General features: G+C 42.3%; 2 protein-coding genes across 7 annotated transcripts in view; one reads left to right on the top strand and one right to left on the bottom strand.

Annotated features, from left to right (window-relative positions):
* The window catches only part of GARRE1 (granule associated Rac and RHOG effector 1), a 63,599-nt gene extending 48,470 nt beyond the window's left edge, over positions 1 to 15,129 (top strand). For all 5 annotated transcript variants that reach the window (XM_057400194.1, XM_057400192.1, XM_057400189.1 and 2 more), the window contains exons 8-14: positions 1,860 to 1,957; positions 3,128 to 3,253; positions 3,748 to 4,742; positions 11,799 to 11,964; positions 12,632 to 12,766; positions 13,757 to 13,835; positions 14,393 to 15,129. In XM_057400194.1, the coding sequence (XP_057256177.1) occupies positions 1,860 to 1,957; positions 3,128 to 3,253; positions 3,748 to 4,742; positions 11,799 to 11,964; positions 12,632 to 12,766; positions 13,757 to 13,835; positions 14,393 to 14,716 (1,923 nt within the window). In that variant the 3' untranslated portion in view covers positions 14,717 to 15,129. The remainder of the gene's footprint in view (positions 1 to 1,859; positions 1,958 to 3,127; positions 3,254 to 3,747; positions 4,743 to 11,798; positions 11,965 to 12,631; positions 12,767 to 13,756; positions 13,836 to 14,392) is intronic.
* On the bottom strand, positions 13,434 to 19,397 carry LOC130594361 (SS18-like protein 2). Of its 2 annotated transcripts, XR_008971067.1 has the most exons (4): positions 19,253 to 19,397; positions 19,030 to 19,106; positions 18,035 to 18,226; positions 13,434 to 13,594 (listed from the first exon to the last, which is right to left on the bottom strand). XR_008971067.1 is itself a non-coding variant. In XM_057400205.1 (3 exons), the coding sequence occupies exons 1-3, from the start codon at positions 19,319 to 19,321 to the stop codon at positions 18,139 to 18,141; spliced, it is 234 nt and encodes a 77-aa protein (XP_057256188.1). In that variant the 5' UTR covers positions 19,322 to 19,397; the 3' UTR covers positions 17,810 to 18,138. The 2 variants fall into 2 exon arrangements, 1 of the variants encoding a protein (XP_057256188.1); XM_057400205.1 differs by lacking the exon at positions 13,434 to 13,594 and having other exon boundaries at positions 17,810 to 18,226.
* Between the last annotated feature and the right edge of the window lie 675 nt (positions 19,398 to 20,072).

Genomic DNA, 20,072 nt, shown 5'->3' with positions numbered 1-20,072 from the left:
TAAGTGCAGTTTTTACCTTAGCAATGTATCAGATTTGGGTCAGCTGAAGAAACCTCCATGTTTTAATAAGTGATGTGTATTAAAATTGATGAATTCAGAGGATGAGTAGAAATAGAACTTTGAATTGGCATCATGCAGAGTCATGAAGAGAAGGTTTAACTGAGTCTCTGGCCATCTTTTTTTGTGCTGGTACATCTTTCTGTGCAAAAAACATGCATTGCAAAGCCCTAAATGTTAATGTTTAAGTCCCAGATGTTGTAACTCTGACCAAATGTTGAGAGATGTAAAACTTTTAAAGGCAAAAAAAGAATGGGGAGAGTGAGATGGGATAGACAGACGATGACACCCCAGCAAAGCTCAGACCATGAGCACTGCCAGGCACCAGAAGCTGATTTATGTCTGCTAAATCAGAATTTTAATTCTGACTTACAGGTCTGAGGTGCAGACAGGATTTTTTCTTGGGAGTTGAGAACAATCACTCCTAAGGTAATCTCTTGTTACCCCAATGATAATTGCAATATAGCTGAATTGCAGATTACCAAATTACCTAAAATTAAGATGGTACAAATACAGGGAGAAAAAGAAATGGAGCTGCCCTGTTATTAAATGAGGTATTTTTATGAGTGGGTAATAGCATGGCTCTTTGTCACTGTGCTTAGACATGTTTTACAAGTCTGAATAAACTTGCACAAATGCTTACAGTCAACTGAAGGAAAATTAAGGCCTTATGCTAAAGTACCTTAAAGGTGGGAAGTAATTATGTTCAAGTGTCACTGGATGGCTTTGTCAAAGCAAGAAAAGAGACTCTAAGCATTATTCATACTTCACATTTCTTCATAACCAGTAGTAGACAACCAGTTAGGAGCAGAACCAGTGTAGGATGATTGCAGAAGAGCCAGTAATATCCCTTGAGGCTTATTTATACCAGAGGACTTTAGCCATTTCAAGGATAAATGGTACAGCTAATCTGCTAGTCACTGGAGCAAGAACTGCTGATGGCTGCCAAAAAGCTGCTGGTTCAGCATGACCAAAATAGGAGATTATGGAAATGATGAAAAAGGCCGACCTGTGCAGACTGGACAAAAACAGAAAGCACGAACCAAATATGGAGCTTACTGTCACTGGTTTTAAAGTTTAAATGAAGCTGAAGTGAACCTGTTCCTCCTCTGTTCCATAAAAAGAAAGGTTCATGACAGAAGGTTGATTTTTTTAAGACTTTTATCTTCCATATATCTTCATGATGTCGTACAGAAGGCTCAGAATTCCACAAATTGAACAGTCACTTTTCTTCCCTTTATATAATAGGGAATTAATAATAGTACAGTTCTATTAGATAGAACAGACAGATGTTGGTGTGGGATTTTATAACCTTAAAAGGGAAGAGGGGCTCTTAAAAATTGTGAGCTGTGTGAAGAGTTTCAGAGTCTATACTACTTGTCTATATCGTAACATGCACTGCAGTTTAATTATTTAAAATATTTTGATAAATAGGTGTTGGGAAGCTGTTAAAGTACTAATAGTGCCAAACCTCTCAAATGTAGGGGCTGTTATGTGAAGCCACTGATGACTACCAGCTGTTTAGGTAAAGTAGTTGGTAACTACGTTGTGATGCATAACTATAGTATGTAATTGAGAATAATTAAGTCCTTGAAATACAGGTTACTGTATCAAACTCTTTTTTTAATTTACTTTTTAAAATAGAAATAAACTTACAATAATTGTGTGATTTGTTTTTATCTGGTTATGTTTTACATCTACAGCATGGCACATAGCTGAGATTATTGCATCTTGACTACAGTGGTGATAAAGTATCTTGAACTAATTTTTAAAATCATTTCTATTTTCATTTTATTTGCTAGGTGGTTGTGGACACAGCTCAGATTGAAAATAAAGAAGCTTATGCTCCTCAGATAAGTTTAGAAGGATCCAGAATTGTGGTGCAAGTTCCATCAACTTGGTAAATAAAAATAACTGTATTACAGATTATACTATTGGCTATGACTGAAATATGTAGGGGCAAACATTGCAGTACAAGTGGAAGAGAGAATACTAGGCAATTATAGCATATCTTCCTGAAGTTCCTTTATCTGGAACTGAGTGCAGTTCCTGACAGACTGACAGTTGTATTTTTGATGTCTTTCTACTTGTGCTGCCTCCGGAGGCAACGAAGAGGGGCAGTGCTGGGGCACTCAGACGTTCTTATGAAGAAGTAAAAGCTTGATGATGAAGGTTTAAAAAATAAAAAATAATAGTCCAGTAGTATTCCTGTTATGCTTCTTCCCAGGAGGTCCTCACAGCTCTTGTCTCAGGAAGACCAGGAATTAGATGAGTTTAATATGAGAGCTTTAGCTCTTTCTTCACTGGGCTGTTCTTTAAGCACTGTTGTGAACATCAGAACTCTGTGGTCCAAGAGGCTCTATCCTTGCCAGTTTAGCTGACTGCCTAGGGGAGAAGGGTAGGATTAATCTGCAGTTTAGGTGAGGATTTCTTCCCTTTTGAAACAATGATTTGGATTTAGAACACTTCCTTTCTCTCTTACTTCGGAGTTCCCTGTGTTAGGAATTTCAGTACAACACAGTTCATTCATCTGAATCCTTAGTGAGAGCCTGTTACTAGTGGTACGAATGGTATGTCCAGAAGTGCGAATCAACTGATAGTCTGTTTATACAAATACATCTTTAATGCCTCTATAGACTGGCTCTTCTTTGTTCTCTTCATGTAAATTGCTGTACTATTAAAGGACTAAAATCATGTGGAGAGCTTGAGCCAGGCTTTGTGTGCTCTGGAAGAGCTCCTCCTGCTGACTCACGGTGAGAGTGGCTCTGCACTCCGCTGTGCTCGACTTACGCCTGCTCAGCTGAAGAGCTAATCATTAATCATGATTTTAAAATAAGTTATGCAGCTCTTATAGTTAGATTAGCTGTATCTTCAACAGTAGAAAGAAACCGAGGCTGCAGGCATAGCCTTTAGGAACCCTCAGGCATCCATATGTTGTGCTGCTGCTTTTATTAGTTGCGCCTCTGTAGTGCAGCAATTGGCCTTTTAGTATCTGACTAGTATGGTAAAATTGTCTAATGTAAAAAAAACCCTAAAATTTTAATTTTAAAGTTAAACTTAATGATTACAGGTGTTTGAAAGAAGATCCAGCAACGATGTCTCTGCTACAGAGGAGTCTGGATCCAGAGAAGACTTTGGGGCTAGTAGATGTGCTCTACACTGCTGTGTTTGACATACACAGATGGAAGGAAGGAAGGTATATCTCCTCCTGAGCCTTATGCTTTCATGTTCTAGTGTCCTAGTTTAAACAAAGCCATCATTGTTGAAAGATTTGTACTGATGTATTTAATACTGTTCATCAGGAGGTGAAAACAGTAGTCAAACTGAGTGCAGAAAATTGGTAGTCTACATAGGTACCTTGAGGGTACGTACAGAGATACAGCAGTCTTCTTGAAATCAAACCAGCAGCTTGTCCAAGTGTACAAAAATACTTGTTTCTGTCTTACAAAAATACTTAATTCTCATTTAATTAGTCACCATTTACATCTTGAAGCACAATTAAGATTTCTTAATGAAAGTAGTTAATGCTATTGCAAATACTAGTGATTTGCATTGTTACCATAAGAAATAACTGATGAACTCAGCAATCTTTGGTTTTGTTTCTTCCACTAGCTACCCCCAAATACACATTTTTCTCTGAAGTACTAACTCAGTTGTATGAGTGGTTTGATATATGTGTTTTTGATGCAGGGAGCAAGCTTTGCCTTGTATTCAGATCCAGCTACAGCGTGAAATCTCAGACTTTGGGAACCAAGTTGACATGCCATCCGGAAATGGAAGCAAATCTTCAGGTGGTCTGCAAAAGACGTTCTCAAAACTGACTTCACGGTTTACAAAAAAAACTTCCTGCACCAGTACAAGTAATACTGGAAGTTACTCAATCCCCAGTACGCCTTCCAAAAATGTCTTCATAAGTTCCAACTCAGAGGAGAAAGCTAAAATGCCCACTAACATAGATGCAAGGTTACAAAGCATCTTGAACATCGGTAACTTTCCTAGGACTGCAGATCCACTGCAGTCAGTTCAAAGCACAGACAACCAGCTAGTGAATGGGTTTTTAGTTGAAAGACGGGACAACTTCTTCAAGCCGGATGATGGCAAGGATGACAAAGGCATGAATCTACCAACTGACCAAGAAATGCAGGATGTCATAGATTTCTTGTCTGGTTTTAACATGGGCAAATCCCAGCAGACTTCTCCAATGGTGAAAAGAAGGAATTCTGCTGCATCATCTACAGCAGCAGAACAAAAATCAGGAACAGTACAACAGCAGCCACAGTCTGTCTCTCACACACCACTGCATCCTTCGCAGCAAGGCTTGTCACAGCAGCAGCAGTCACAAAAGCAGCAGCAGCAGCAACAAATGCAGTACTACCAACACTTGCTTCAACCTATTGGACCACAGCAACGTGTACCTGCCAAATGGCTAACTAATTCTTCACAGCAGCCAGCCCAAGCTGTTGGAGCTGGATTGTCTCATATAAACCAGTGGAACAATCCTGGTTTTTCAGATTTAAGCTCTGATTTGTACAGCTTGGGTCTTGTGAGCAGCTATATGGACAATATGATGTCAGAGATGTTAGGACAGAAACCACAAGGACCTAGAAACAACACGTGGCCAAATCGTGACCAAACTGATGGAGTGTTTGGGATGCTGGGAGAAATCCTGCCTTTTGACCCTGCAGGTACGTGCCTTTTCCTTTATGTATGTATGTTGTTATTTATTTATTTATTTATTTTAAGGATTCTTTCACAAAGAATACTGTTAAATATTGCTAGCAATAACTGTTATTTCCTAGAGCTAGTCACGAAATGCAAAGGTAGTTATGAGGCCAGCAGGTATTTATGCATTCTTAGATGGACTAAAGTACAAAAAACTTTCATTGATAAGTAAGAACGGGAACGAGTTCCTTGTTTCTTGTCCCAGCTGTAGTAGTTCTGACCTTTCCTGTATGGATCATATCAAAGTACTGAAACAGATACTTACAAATAATGTTCCTCCTGTTGATAATTTGAGAAATTGTTTAAAACTCAACTCTTGAACTTGCATGTTTTACATCTCCCCCGAATGATCCTTAGTGGTCTTTACCAGTCCTACAGTCCGGAGATTAAACTGGATTGCATCTTTCACATATCCCCACATTTCCCCCTCCATTACTGTGCAGTTCCATGGGAGTCCTACTGGTTCCTGTTCCACAGCTGTGACTGCAGTGAGAAGCTTGGATGCCAAAGTGTTATAGACTTTGAAAGAGCATTTGCCATGTGGTTTGCCAGATGTGCCTGAACCACCAATAAACTGTAAATCTAGAGGGATTACTGTCAAAAGGTGAAGTGAGATAAAAGATGAAGTGAGATAAAATTTTATAGCCATAAGCAAATAGCTAAAGACTATGAAAATGACTGTAGAGCCTAACAGGAGATAAATGAATTCTTCTGATAGTAGTACTAAGAACAACTTACAAATCCACTATCTCATAAATATAATTTCTGTTGGTGTGGAACGTCACTGTAGAAACTAGTATGCATTTAGGAAAACTGCCTGGAGGGAGGCAGCACTCACACCAACAGGAAAACCTGTTATCAAACCACGGAATACACTTCCTGTGCCCCTTTGCATATGCATGTGTGTGAGGACTGTGGAGGCATCTCGGAATTCAATTTTGATAGTTACTTTGTCAACTTAGTTGATAAATTAGTGGAGTTTCGTCATGGTTTAAGCCCCACCCATAACTCAGAACCATGCAGGTGCTTGCTCACTCCCTCTCTACTTCCCCCCAGCTCCTGGAGGGATGGGGAGGAGAATCGAAAGAATATAACTCCCAGGGGTTGAGATAAGAACAGTCCAGTAACTAAGGTATAACACAAATCACTGCTGCTACCACCAATAATAACAATGGTACAGGAAATAACAAGGAGGGAGAATATAAAACTAAAAAGGGAAGGGAAAAATACCCCAACACAATAAACGCAAGTGATGCACAGTACAATTGCTCACCACCTGCCGACTGATACCCAGCCTGACCCAAGCAGCAATCTGGGCCTTCTGAGTGACCCCCCAGTTTCTTTACTGGGAATGACGTGCTGTGGTATGGAATACTGCTTTGGCTAGTCTGGGTCAGGTGTCCTGTCTCTGCTTCCTCCCGGCTTCTTGTGTCCCTCCTCACTGGTAGAGAATGAGACTGAAAAGTTCTTGACTGGGGTAAGCATCACTTAGCAACAACTAAGAACATCAGTGTTACCAGTGTTGTTCTCGGACTAAAGCTGAAACACAGCACTGCACCAGATACTAAGAAAGAGAAAAATAATTGTTACAGCTGATCCCAGGACAGTATCCACCCCGTATTCCATACCATTCATGTTACACTCAGGTCTCACATTTTTCAATATACTATCACTTTTTGTCTCTTTACATATATGTATAAATAAATATACACACGCACACAAAGAGACAGATACACCTTAGACCCTGAACCATCCCCATAAAGTTCACTGAGATCATGCAGTCCATGATGTTAGGCTCCATCTGTTTTAAGAGTCTTCAAGGCAGGAGAGACAGTGTGCAGTGTTGGATTGTTGCCTGCTGATGACACCTCTCAGCTTGTCTGGTCTCATCAAAGTTCAGTCTTTGGAGTGGCAATCGAAGGGAAGTCTGGGTCAGTTAATGGTGGCCTGAGGACAGTTCTGGGAGACTCCCGCTGCTGCTGCTGGCTTTTCCCATGACTTCATTCTCTGCTGACAATCATGGCACCACATATCTTTTCAAAGCCCCAAGTGGCAGAGATGGGCATCTAACTGATGAGCTATAGAAGTGTTATATAGCAGGCAACAGCATACAATTGAGTTCATTGGCTGTTTTCCCCTAAAATCAAATTCCCTTAAGGTACACATCGGACTTCCCATCTTCCCGCGTTACCCAAGTATATCCGGGTCCCTGAGCAAAAGCAATCCCACGAGTGGGTTTGCCTTTACCTGAAGCAGAAATAACCCAGACTGTCTTCCCCAGCAAATTCTTCATATGCACCACAGGAACTTTGTCCCCCTCTACAATATGTAAAAGTTCTGACTGGGCTGGGCCAGTCCTGTTGGCAGATCCTCTGGTGTTGACCAACCAGGTGGCCTTTGGTAAATGTGTATCCCAATGCTTGAAAGTTCCCCCACCCATTGCTCTCAGTGTAGTTTTTAACAGCCCATTGTACCATTCGATTTTCCCAGAGGCTGATGCCTGGTAGGAGATGCGATATACCCACTCAATGCCATGCTCTTTGGCCCAAGTATCTATAAGGTTGTTCCGGAAATGAGTCCCATTGTCTGACTCAAATCTCTCTGGGGTGCCGTGTCACCACAAAATGTGCTTCCCAAGGCCCAGGATAGTGTTCCGGGCAGTGACATGGGGCACAGTGCATGTTTCCAGCCACCCGGTGGTTGCTTCCGCCATGGTAAGCACATGGCGCTTGCCTTGGCGGGTTGTCGGCAGTGTGATATAGTCAATCTGCCAGGCCTCCCCATATTTATACTCCAGCCATCGTCCTCCATACCGAAGAGGCTTTAAGCACTTGGCTTGCTTAATTCACAGTCATGAATAACCTTGGCAATAGTGTCCCTTGTAAAGTCCACCCCTCCATCACGAGCCCATCCATATGTTGCATCTCTGCCCTGATGGCCTGAAGTGTCATGGGCCCACCGGGCCAAAAATAATTCACCCTTATGTTGCCAATCTAAGTCCATCTGAGCTGCTTCAATCTTAGCCGCTTTATCCACTTGTTGGTTGTTCTGGTGTTCCTCAGTGGCCTGACTCTTGGGTACATGGGCATCTACACGGCGTACCTTCACCACCAGGTTCTGCACCCTGGCAGCAATGTCTTTCCACAGTGCAGCAGCCCAGATGGGTTTACCTCTGCGTTGCCAGTTGCTCTGCTTCCATTGCTGCAATCACCCCACAGGGCATTTGCCACCATCCATGAGTCAGTATAAAGTACTGGCCACTTTTCTCCTTCAGCAGTGTCCAAGGCCAGCTGGATGGCTTTCACCTCGGCAAACGGATTCGATTCACCCTCTCCTGCAGCAGTTTCTGCAGCTTGTCATTGTCATACAGCTGTCTTCCGTCTCCGATGCTTTCCCACAATAAGGCAGGACCCATCAGTAAACAAGGCATATTGCTTTTCACTTTCTGACAGTTTATTCTATGGTGGGGCCTCTTCAGCACGCATCACCTCCTCCTCTGGTGACATTCCAAAATCTTCTGGCCAGTCCACGATGACTTCTAGAATTCCTGGATGACTGGGATTTCCTGTTCAAGCTTGCTGTGTAATTAGTGCAGCCCACTTAATCCATGTAGCATCAGTTGCATGATGTGTAGAGGAGACCCTGCCTTTGAACATCCAGCCCTGCACGGGCAACCGGGTTGCCAGGAGGAGCTGTGCTTCAGTGCCAGTCACTTCCGAAGCAGCTCGAACCCCTTCATAGGCTGCCAGTGTCTCTTTCTCAGTTGCGGTATAGCTGGCCTCAGATCCTTTGTATCCCCGACTCCAAAAGCCGAGGGGTTGACCTCAAGTCTTCCCTGGAGCTTTGTGCCGGAGGCTCCAGGTAGGACCGTTCTCCCCAGCTGTGGTGTAGAGCACATTTGTCACATCTGGCCCGGTCTGGACAGGTCCAAGGGCCACTGCATGAGCTATCTCTCATTTAATTTGCTCAAAGGCTTGTTGTTGCTCAGGGCCCCATTTAAAATCATTCTTCTTCCATGTCCCATGATAGAGAGGGCTTACAATCGAACTGTAATTTGGGACGTGCATTCTCCAGAACCCCACAGCACCCAAGTAAGCTTGTGTTTCTTTCTTATTAGTGGGTGGAGACATTGCTGTCACCTTGTTGATCCCATCTGTGGGGATCTGTCTACGTCCATCTTGCCATTTCATTCCCCCAGATTGAATCTCCTGTGCAGGTCCCTTGACCTTACTCCACTTTATAGCAAAACCAGCTTTCAGCAGGATTTGGATTATTTTCCTCCCTTTCTCAAAGACTTCTTCCCCTATATCACCCCACACAACAATCTCATCAGTGTATTGCAGGTGTTCAGGAGCTTGCCCCTGTTCCAGTGCAGTCTGGATCAGTCCGTGGCAAATGGTAGGGCTGTGTTTCCACCCCTGGGGCAGTCGGTTCCAAGTGAACTGCACACCCCTCCAAGTAAAAGCGAACTGTGGCCTGCACTCTGCTGCCAAAGGGATTGAGAAAAATGCATTGGCAACATCAATCGTGGCATACCACTTGGCTGCCTTTGACTCTAGTTCATACTGAAGTTCTAGCATGTCCGGTACGGCAGCACTCAATGGTGGTGTGACTTCATTCAGGCCACGATAGTCTACTGTTAGTGTCCATTCTCCATTAGACTTTTGCACTGGCCATATGGGGCTACTGAAGGGTGAGCGGGTCCTGCTGATCACTCCCTGACTCTCCAGTCTACGGATCAGCTGATGGATGGGAATCAGGGAGTCTCGGTTGGTGCGATATTGCCACCAGTGCACTGTTGTGGTCGCAATTGGCGCTTGTTGTTCTTTGACCTTCAGCAACCCCACAACAGAAGGATCCTCTGAGGCACCAGGCAAGGTGGACAGCTGCTCAATTTCCTCTGTCTCCAACGCAGCAACACCAAAAGCCCATTGATACCCTTTTGGGTCTTTGAAGTACGCTCTCCCACTTAGCGACATCTAAAACATCAGTGTGTTATTAGCTGTTCTTAGACTAAAGCTGAAACACAGCACTGTACCAGCTCCTAAGGATTAAAAATAACTGTCCCAGCTGAACCCAGGACAAGTTTATAAAGCAAAAATAGGCAGTGTAGTTACGTTATCAAAAACTTCTTAACAATTTCAAGTCTGAATTAGCGTCATCTTATTTAAATGTACTTATGCTATATACTTAGGGAAGATTACAACACTTAAGGATAAAATTATTTTCACCAAGTGCCAAATACATATATAGAAAGGACTGGCATTTCTAGCGCTTTGAATTTGTTATATTTCTGTGAGATTTTTCTTTTGATTTTCATAAAACTACTTGTTCCATTGGATGGATATGGTGAATACCAAGGACTTTGAAAGTGGTAATTTGGAAGGGTGACTTACTCAAGTTGATAAATGGTGCTGTCGATTAAGACATACGTTCCTACAGTAGAATTGATAAGTAGACAGTATTTTCCACAGGTCTGGGGTTTAAAAAACCAAACAAAAACTTCCAATCGAGTAGACTTTTCCATTGGAAATACAACTTTTCTGCATGTAACCTGCCAAGTTGAACTGTGATGCAGGCGTTTTCAATTTAAGCTGTAGTTAGTGCAGCACAGAAAGCTTTAAAACACAAAACACTTGTTCATTTCCAGACTTTCTTGGGACTTTGTACATTTCTCATTTGAAACAAATGGCACTACTTTTTTTGATAAATACTTCTAGAGCCCGAAAATGGTGTTTCTTTTCAGGTGCAAGTCTGATAATAAAGAATTTTAGAAATTGATGGCCTTTCATGTCAATGGCTTTCGGCAGTGACCAGAAATGTTCTGCAGTACTTTTATAATTTGTGGGAATATTTGGTTCTGACAGCTGTCAGATAGCTCTGTTCCTTGCTCACATAACAAAGAATGTGTAGAAGCAAAGTTATTTTCTTCACTGTCATTTGAATTTGCACCCAACAAAAACACTGTGGGGCTGTTTTCTGGATGTGCCAGGTGAAAATGAGGAAACTGTTCTCCTGAATGCTGAATTTGGTGTAGAGAAGCCATCATATGAAAGACTGATTTTCTGCTTTGAGCTGTGCATGCTTGGTGAATGTTCTTCAGTCTCCACTCTTAATTTAAAACTGAGACCAGCAAGCCAACAGCTCTGCACTTCCTGCTGCAATTACTGTGCGTGTAGTCTAGACATTTTCCATAGATCCAGTCAGATTGCAAAGTTTTCCCTCAGGGGAGGAGTGGGGAGAAAGGCAAAAAGAAAAAGAAGCTGTGGAAACTCAATTACACTGACTCACAACAGTGTTCTTTTTAATACAACAATTAACTGGCTGTGATCAGTTGAGCATTTAAACCACTTTGGCATTAAGGCTTTTGCTGTCTGCTCAAGATCATGCTGATCACTTGTTAGATGCTTGGGACGCATACAGCCTTTTAAGAATGGAAGAATTTTTAAGAATTACTGCTTTGTTCTCTGTATACATCAATGTTACTCTGAAATATCTTGGAGGTCAGGATCAGAATGGTGTTGAACTTGCTGTCTAGTCCTTGTAGGAAGCAGGCAATTTGTGGGCTGTATGTTCTAATATGTTCAATATGAGATTCTGATTTCTCAGAGTAAGCAAGGTCACAGCATAGCTGGAAATCATATTGCAGTCTGGAATCAACTACAGTAATTGGTATGTTCCTTCTCTCTGAGCTCAGGTAGATGTACAGGCTTTAATTACATTGGCATCTGCCAATGGGATGTTGCACCTTTCAGTGTATGTGCTTGATCATAGTGACAAATACTGTTTCACTGGTGGAAGGTAAGGGGCACATGTACTTCCATGTGAGATTATTCAGTATGTATGGATGTGTCTTTGCTCCATGAAGAGGTATCAACTCTTGTGTGGCATTTGTTATCTGTGAGGTAATTACTTTCTGTTGGTGGGATACGGTCAGGCCTAAAGGATTAAGTGAGGGAGATAACTGCAGTAGAAATAGCTGAATGTCAGCAACTGATTTCTTGGTTTCTTTTGTTCAGTTGGCTCTGACCCAGAATTTGCCCGCTATGTTGCTGGAGTCAACCAGGCTATGCAACAGAAAAGGCAAGCACAGCATGTCCGTCGCCCAAGCAACACACGTAGCAACTGGCCTCTCCCTGATGATCCTCATAAAACCTGGCCCTTTCCAGAGTATTTCACAGAAGGGTAAGACTTGGAAGGTTATGCATTTGTGTTGTATGTGAGTCTGTTTACTCACAAACTTGGCAGAATATGGGATTGTTGGGTGTTTTTTTCCAATTACTGCTGCATCTGTGAAAGCTGCACTTCATTATGCTGAGAAATCTGAGCCTTTCCTGCTTTGCTGATATGAGGCACTGACATTTGTTTGATGTCTCCTTTACAGTGGAATGTATACTGACTTTGACTTGAACAGAGGAAATAAGGAATTTATAGCACAGATTTATTCAGAATTGTCTTATTTCAGCATTTTGAAAACCTTTGAGACCTAGTTTTGATGAAAAGTGATGCTGTTGAAGTTGTAGTACCTGACTGAATTCAGCTTTCCAGATTCTAGCCACTCAGTTTTGCTATACTATAAGGCAGGTACCTTACAGCGAGTATATTAGTAGTTCTTAATCTCTTACTTATCACAACAGAAGCATTTCAAGATTCTCTGCCCATTTGTCCTTACTTAGGAGTAAGTGAGAGCTATTTGTATTACAAATTTAATTTTACAGATTTTACAAAGTACTGAAATGTCTTTGTGCTGTGAGGTATCACCAGTGACTAAGATTCAGCATAACTCTGCAGGGCTTACAGTCTGGACCAGGCACTACAAATACAAAGGCTAACACAACTCTTTGTCTTGCAGTGATGTAACAAATAGTTGGTCTGGTACTCAAGGAGACTCGGCCAGCTCAAGTGATGAGACCTCTTCAGCTAATGGAGACAGTTTGTTCTCCATGTTCTCAGGGCCAGACCTTGTTGCTGCGGTAAAGCAGAGAAGGTGAGCAAAATGATATAAACATGTATTGCTTCATAAGAGTTCTTTTTGCGATAATTTCATTTCACACAAATGAATTCACACAAAAGGAATCCCTGCTAATTAGATGAAGATATAGCAATGTCCGTGTGTGTACTACACTGATGATATTCGTCCGTGTACAGTGTATCTGACTTTAACGTTCCCATGTTGCATTATTTTACTAGCTGTGCAAATAGCCAGTTGTCAGCACGTCTAGAAAAGAACGGACACTTTCCTTCTTACAAGAGAATCTACTTTGGATGGATGCCAGTTCTTTGTGAACTAGATGCATTAGAGATCATCTTTGAATTGGCTTTCCAAACTGAGTGCAGTTTAGAACAAACATACCCCAACTCAAAACAACCAAAACCCAAAACCAAGCAGATTTTGCAGAATGCGCATGTGAAAGGCTTCTATTTGGTATTAGGTATTAGGTCACAGATTTTAACCAAAGGTAGAACACTTGTTCTTCAGTAAATTCACTTTTTCACTATGCTTCAGCAGATGTTTCACTTGCTCAGCTGTTTATTTTGTCTTGTCTGTAAAGTTATTTCAGAAAAAATAAATTAAAAAAAGCAAACCAAATAAAAAACCCAAACCCACAAAAAACAAGAGCAGATAGAAAAAAAAAGGCAATTTATTTCTTAGTCAGATTTCTTCAAAGTGGGCAAAAGCCTAGCGCATCTTCCTTTCACTTTTAGAAATACGTGTACGTGTTGCTGAAGCTGTAGCTCAAAGAACTACTGCACTGTCAAGCCTCTGACAGTGTTCAGTAATGAATTTCTTTCTGCTTTGCTTCTCCTACCTGCACTGAGCAGACTTGGAACAAGACTAAATGTCAGTACACATTCTAGGCTGTGTCAGGGATGACAGAATGAAGCTGCAGAAAGGTATGCGCCAGTGGCAGATTAATGGGGATGACTCATTTAAACAGTAAATTAATAAAGTAAATGTTACTGTCTTTCTGGGCAGAAAACACAGCAGTGGCGAACAGGAACCTAGCACACTACCATCACCACCTCTTCTTTCTGCAGCAGATGACCGTAACCAGGTAAGCTAAGAACGGCTTTGCTTAGTCATTTTTCCCATTTGCATTTAGGGGTGGTTCACACTAGGAGAGCTACATTAGCATCTGTATCTCCAGATAGCTTGGCTAAAACCCAGACCATCAGCACATAAGTAGTACTAGATGCTTTTATCAAAGTTACTGGGTTTAAATACTAACAATTCAAGTTAAGCTAAGAGGGAACACAGTCAATTTTAATTGTTTGTGCAGAGAAAACAAGTACCGCTAGATTTATTACCTGTCTTGCTAGAAACTTTGACTTGGAACAGGACTACTATGTGTAAAGCAAATGTGAAGTAAATAAAAAGGTTTTTCAATACGGAGGTACTTTAAGACTCGGGAGTGCTGTATCTATGTATCAATTCTGCTTTCAAACATAACTTTATCTCCTGAAAATGTCTAAAGGAGGGGGATGATAGTGTGATGTGTTAAGTATTGTCACAAAGTGTTTTGTTATAGGAAAAAAAAAACAAAACAAGCGAAAAAAAAAACAACCCAAACCAAAACCCCACAAATCCCAAACCCAACTAATGTTTTCTCAGGATAATAAGACCAAGACCTGGCCTCCCAAGGCACCCTGGCAGCATACAGCCTCTGTCGCGAACACGCTACCTGGTCAGAGTGCATCTTTGTATCCCATGAGCAGCCCTGTCAGCCAGTGGAGCGACACGATGCAGATCCTGCAGTCACCCATGTGGGCAGCAGCCAACGACTGTGCTCCAGCAGCAGGACTTTCCTCTAACTTTGCCTATGCGCAGCAGCAGCAGCAATCACAGCAAGCTTCCCAGCACAAACAGATGAATAAGGGCTTTAAATCTTTCCCAGTGAAGCACGAACGCAGACCATCTTACCTGCATCAGTACTGACTGCTTCTCACGTTGGGAAATGCAGCACAGGGCCAAACAGAAATTACCTGTACTTTGTTTCACAAGTGTGTATTGACTGTATCCTGTTTATCTCATTAAATACGGAACTGAAGGGGGGTTGGGTGAGATATGCAAACTCTTGAATTCTGATTTACAGTGCTGAGCAAACATGGCCAATATGTTTGTTTGATGTATATGAAGCAGCCCAAAACTGTGATGTAGAAATGCTTTTAAAAACGTGTATATTGCCTTTACTTTCAAAATTTACTTTTTTTTTTTTAAGAACTGCTGAAGGACTACCATACAAGAAACACTGTATTTTATAGCTATTTTTCATATAGATTTCTAGTTAAACATCTTACTGAAACACATTGAGTATGTTGAAGCAAATATATAGTGGTCACTCTGCTCAACACTGTGTTTAAATTTATAACAGCCAAGCTGTAAAGCCTTTTGAATTCTCCGTAAATGGCCTGTGGGCAGCTCTTTTTAAATGCCACACAAGCGTGTTCATGGTGAGCCTGTTGCAGAAACATTGTGAAATTGAGTTTTGTGGTAGTTCCCTTACTCTTAAGTAAAGATCCGCAACAGAACCACTCAAGCTTGTGTCACAAATGTTACCTGAGCTGCTTAAAGTAGATGGCATCTGTGTGGATAATAAGACACTGGTTTTCAAACAGATACACAGTTTCTTACTGCTTCATTTGGCCAAAGGCATATCACACAGTGCTTGTTAAGCGTGCGAAAGTACAGCTGAAAAGACTACTTGCATATATTGAAAGTCTTATTTCAGATGCTACAGTTGATTAAAAATTGTGAGCTGGCTCAGAAGATACTAAACTGAAACGTAGGGTAGAAGTTAGTTAAAAAAACATTATTTTTTTTTAAAGGATAAAGTAATTATTAGCAGTCAATATGTGCCATTAAGTGAACCTGTGGAATTAGGAAAAATCTTCCAACCAAAGTGGATCTGTGAGAGTGACTGGTGCTTAAAAATTGAAGAACAATGGTAAATATATGTATAGCTATCCCACTGTATATTAATTGAGATTACAGAAGATTCTTTATATAGTTAGAGCTTATTTAAATTTTCATATTTCATCTTTGAAAGAGTCTAAAAACCACAATATTTTCTGGTATAAGAGTTTTGACAGTATTAATCTTATTTTTATATTTTTCTTAAGTCATATCATTCTAATATGTTAACTACTAGTAAAATGGATTATTAGTTCTAACAACATAATTTTTCAATGGAGATAAAGCACATTTTTTGGTTTTGGTTTTACAAACTAAGTACATCTATATATAAAGATACCAAAAAAATACATTATAGAAAGTATACACAACACTAAAACTATTAAACATGTGGGTATTTAAAACCCATCCACCTTTTCTGTTTGTTCGGTGATGGGCTGTATTTGCAGGCCCTGATTGTTACCTTTTGTGCTGTTTGAGGATGCCAATGTTGCCTGTATTTATGATATTGTCACCATGTTTTCTGAAACTTCATACTTACCATGTTTACAAAGATTTGTTTGCTGTACATAGACTTTTTACAGTAATGTGCTTTGCACAATCAGTGTGGCTTCTGTCTGTAAATTGTTTATGGTCTGTACTACTATGATTTTGAAAACCCTCTGCTGAAAATGCTAGTGGTTATTTAACTTGATGAATGGTTTTGAGTTTCCTAAACCTTGTCATTTAGAGCTAATATTAAACCCTAAATTTGGTTGTAGTTACTGGTTATTCATACTAAGACCAAAATGGAAGTTAATGAAAACACTTAATTTTGAACCTTTTCTAACAAGTGCCAAAATTATTGCTATAGTTTTTGCAGTTTGGTCACAGTGACAAATGCTGGCAAGTTTCTGGACCTACAGAAGTAAATTGCGAAAACAAAGCAAGTCTGTCTGCATTTTGACCACATAGGTGCTACTCTGTCCTTTGCTTCCATCATTCTGAACACTGGTAATTTTAAGAATTGTTGCACTTGGCAAATGAGTCTTGCCATTAAACTTCACTTACACTGCCAAGTGCAAGGGTTTGGTGCTTAGTTAACTTACCCTTATTGCAGTGCTTCTTGTGAATAGCTAATGCTTCTGAACTAGAATTGTACATTTTGTATTTTAAAGCTTCTGTAAAAGTAAACTATTTGCTTTATTAAAGGTATACATTTAATAGGTCATACCTGTTTAAAATATGCACCTTGCTGAAAATGAGCAGCACCTTAAACTGTAATTTTGGTTTGTAAACAAAGATCTTATTTCATTAAGATGGGATTATTTAACAGTTTGAAAATTGTCAACTGCCTACTTACTGACTCAATCATATAAAAATGAACTTTATGCACTGTACAATTTGAAGCATCTTTAAGGCTACCTTTTCAAGTAGAATGCACTGAAGAACATGATACAGAAAATGCCTTAACAGTGTCTTTGAACAAGCAGTGCTAATGAACATTAACATACTGTGTTACTTGAGCTTTTAGGAATCAGAGTAAACAACTTGTAGTGAGCAAATTGTAAACTTCTCCTAGCTAAGACAGACTGTTAAGTTTACCTTATGTCTGTCACGCCACTGAAATGCAGAATCTACCTGAGGTGTGCAAGCTGTGCTCTTCCTGGGTGAGAGTACCCAAGCGTACAGCGGACCAAACACGCAGGAAGCATACAAGTCCATTGTAATTATGCAAGAATTTACTTGTTTACAGAGTCTACAGTACAGAGCATTTCAAGCAAAAAGGAAAAGCCTTGACACAACTAGGGCAAACACACAGCCTTCTCTCACTGGAATAAAGGCTCCATTTCTCCCTTGCACCCCACTGCCACATTATGCAACAATCTCACCCTTCCTAGAGACATTAACATTTCTGCTTCACATCACTTAGCTGCTCCTTTGTTAATGTGTTACATGAATCCAGAAATACATTATAATTTACAAAGAACATCTTTAATTTATTAAGTTCTTACAGTACAAGGTACAAAACAGTCTTCTGCTTGCATCTACGGCAATAAATGACTGGCTGTGTTGTGTTGGAGGTAGAAGTTATCCAGTTAAATGCTTCCCTGTTACTGTCATGAAAGCCGCTGCTTTGTAAGATTGCATAGGGCCTCCAAAGGCCCCTGTGGTAGCACTGTCCTGACCACCAGGCTCTGTTCAGTAGTACACTACATGTAGTTTTTCAGAGGGGAAAAAAAACAGGACTGTGATAACGATCTCCCTTAAGTTCTGCTTACAGAAAGAGGGAAGAAGCTAGCCTACTATTACATTAAAAACTACATTCACATTTTCAACATAAATGCATGGATGACCTTTTACCTGCCTGTCAAGACCACACCTTCTCAGCTCATAAAAGCAGGACTCTAAACTAAGTAGTTCTACAGATGGTTAAGGCATCCCTGCTTGTGTCCAGGTACGTGCAGTCATTCTGTGGTCTTCTGCGTGCTGGGTGGTGTCGCATCAGCAATTGTAGCTAAATAAATGAGGTTTCTGTGCAGGATATGCTGGTACCTGTGAGAGGAAAAAACAAATCTGGGAAACGTGTTCTTTCCTAGCAAACTACCCACACTTCAACAGTCACCTCTGTAATCTGATCAACATTTGCTCTTAAGAAAAGAAACAGCAAACTATGAAAATAACAAAAAATGAGGGCAAACACCTCTATATCCAGTTCTTGTTCTAAAGCCCAGAATGCTGCACTGAACTGCACTGTGTAACCAGGTATGTGCTACAAACCGACTCTGACAGCAAACACCTACGTTAAGTTCTTTCTGTGGTCAATACTGAAAAGATGCTGAGCTCCAGGAAGCAGCCGAAGGGTAGGTGATGGCACAGCTCCACTGCTGGGCAGGCCTGACAGTAGAGCCAGCACAAAAGCCGGCTGGGCGCTGCCAACCTGCTGGTTCTGAAGGTCCGTTGCCAGTTCAGGCACAGACACAAGCTGATGACGCTCGCTACCTGCAAATACCACTCGGTGTCCTTCACTCACCGGGGGCGGGGAAGAGCTTGACCCAACGGCGCTGGTTCTCATACCAGCACAGAACAAAACCCTTAGCAGAAAGGAGCAGGTATCAAGATTCACTCTATGCAGTGGTTTCGCTTCACAGCTCCGTGAAAGCAAATTCTGGGAAGCCGCCTAGGCAGCACAACCGCACTTTATCAACACTGGAAAGCTCTGGAGAGCGAGAACCGTTTCACTCCTGTCGGGAATGTGCGGCCTGCGAAGCTCTCGGGGCTCGGGCTGTCCCGGAGGAGGCCGGGACAGGGGGGGCATCAGCGCCTGCGCGGCGCCCGCGGTGTCTCGGCTCACTTACTGCACGCAGTCGGTGGCCCGGCCCTTGCTCTGGTACTCCACGATGCACCGGATCAGCTGGTCGTTCTCCTCCAGCAGCTAGGGCACAGGAGCGCGCCGTCACGGCCCGCCGCGGCTCGACACCGCCCCACAGCCAAGGCCAGCAGGGCCGGCTCTACGTCAGCCGAGTCGGAAGGGCCCGTGCCGCAGCCGCCGCCCCCGCGGCCCCCACGGCCAGCACTCACCCGCTGCAGCGTCTCCTGGTTCACCTCCGTCTTCCCACGGAGCCGCTCCGGCACGAACGCCACCGACATGGCCCCGCCGCCGCCTGGCGCACGGGCTGACGGGAACCGAGGGCCGCCGCCGGCCCCGCCCTCCGCGGGCTCCCATTGGCTCTGAGGGGCTGCCGCGCACACCCCTCCCTTCCCCGCGGGCAGCCTGGCGAGCGCCGCGCACCTCACGCACGTTACGCGGCGGTAGACGTGGCCTCCCTCCTCCCCGTCTCCCCCTGACGGCGCGGTGGCTCTCCCCCCCGAGCACAGAACCTCGGAGCCGACTTCAGTGAACGGTTTATTGGGGTTTAACAGAAAGTGAAAACAAAAGGAACATCCCCTCGGCGCGCGGCACACAGCCCCTGCTGGGAGCCTCGCGGGAAGGGCCGGACCGCCTCACCCCCTCCCAGCACAGAGCGCCCGTATTTACAACTCGTGTTTAAATAAGCCCGGGCCACATCCTGCAGTAGAGAGTTATTGCAACAGCACAGCACTGGCTCTGCGGTCCAGCATCCCCCACGGCTGCTCACACTCATGATCTGTGGATCCCAAAAGGCATTGCTGTTAACATGCAAAAAACATTACTAAACAATATTATCTAACCTCTACTTGACCTTAATAAGGAAACCAATTACAAAATACTTCCCTGTAGTGCTATACAAAAGTTACAAAATTAAGGTTCTATCACCACTTTTAAATATCCCAATTTTCCAACAGTGCAGTTTTCCACCTTTTATCACCACTGAGCGTTGTGAAGTTTAAGAAGAAAAATAAAATGAAATCTTCAAATTAG

Source organism: Pezoporus wallicus, unplaced genomic scaffold, assembly GCF_028554395.1.
Source record: "Pezoporus wallicus isolate ANWC-B61680 ecotype Strahan unplaced genomic scaffold, APGP_CSIRO_Pwel_v1 contig_447, whole genome shotgun sequence".
Taxonomy (NCBI): Eukaryota; Metazoa; Chordata; class Aves; order Psittaciformes; family Psittacidae; genus Pezoporus; species Pezoporus wallicus.
The sequence above is the reverse complement of the archived record's forward strand: the minus strand, read 5'-3'. Positions and strand labels throughout refer to the sequence as shown.

Excerpts from the sequence above, each read along its gene's own strand:
- LOC130594361 (XM_057400205.1), bottom strand. The coding sequence starts at position 19,321 with ATGTCGGTGGCGTTCGTGCCGGAGCGGCTCCGTGGGAAGACGGAGGTG. Across the intron at positions 19,107-19,252 it reads ACCAGGAGACGCTGCAGCGG|CTGCTGGAGGAGAACGACCA; the intron begins GTGAGTGCTGGC and ends CCTGTGCCCTAG. Across the intron at positions 18,227-19,029 it reads CGGGCCACCGACTGCGTGCA|GTACCAGCATATCCTGCACA; the intron begins GTAAGTGAGCCG and ends TTCCTCTCACAG.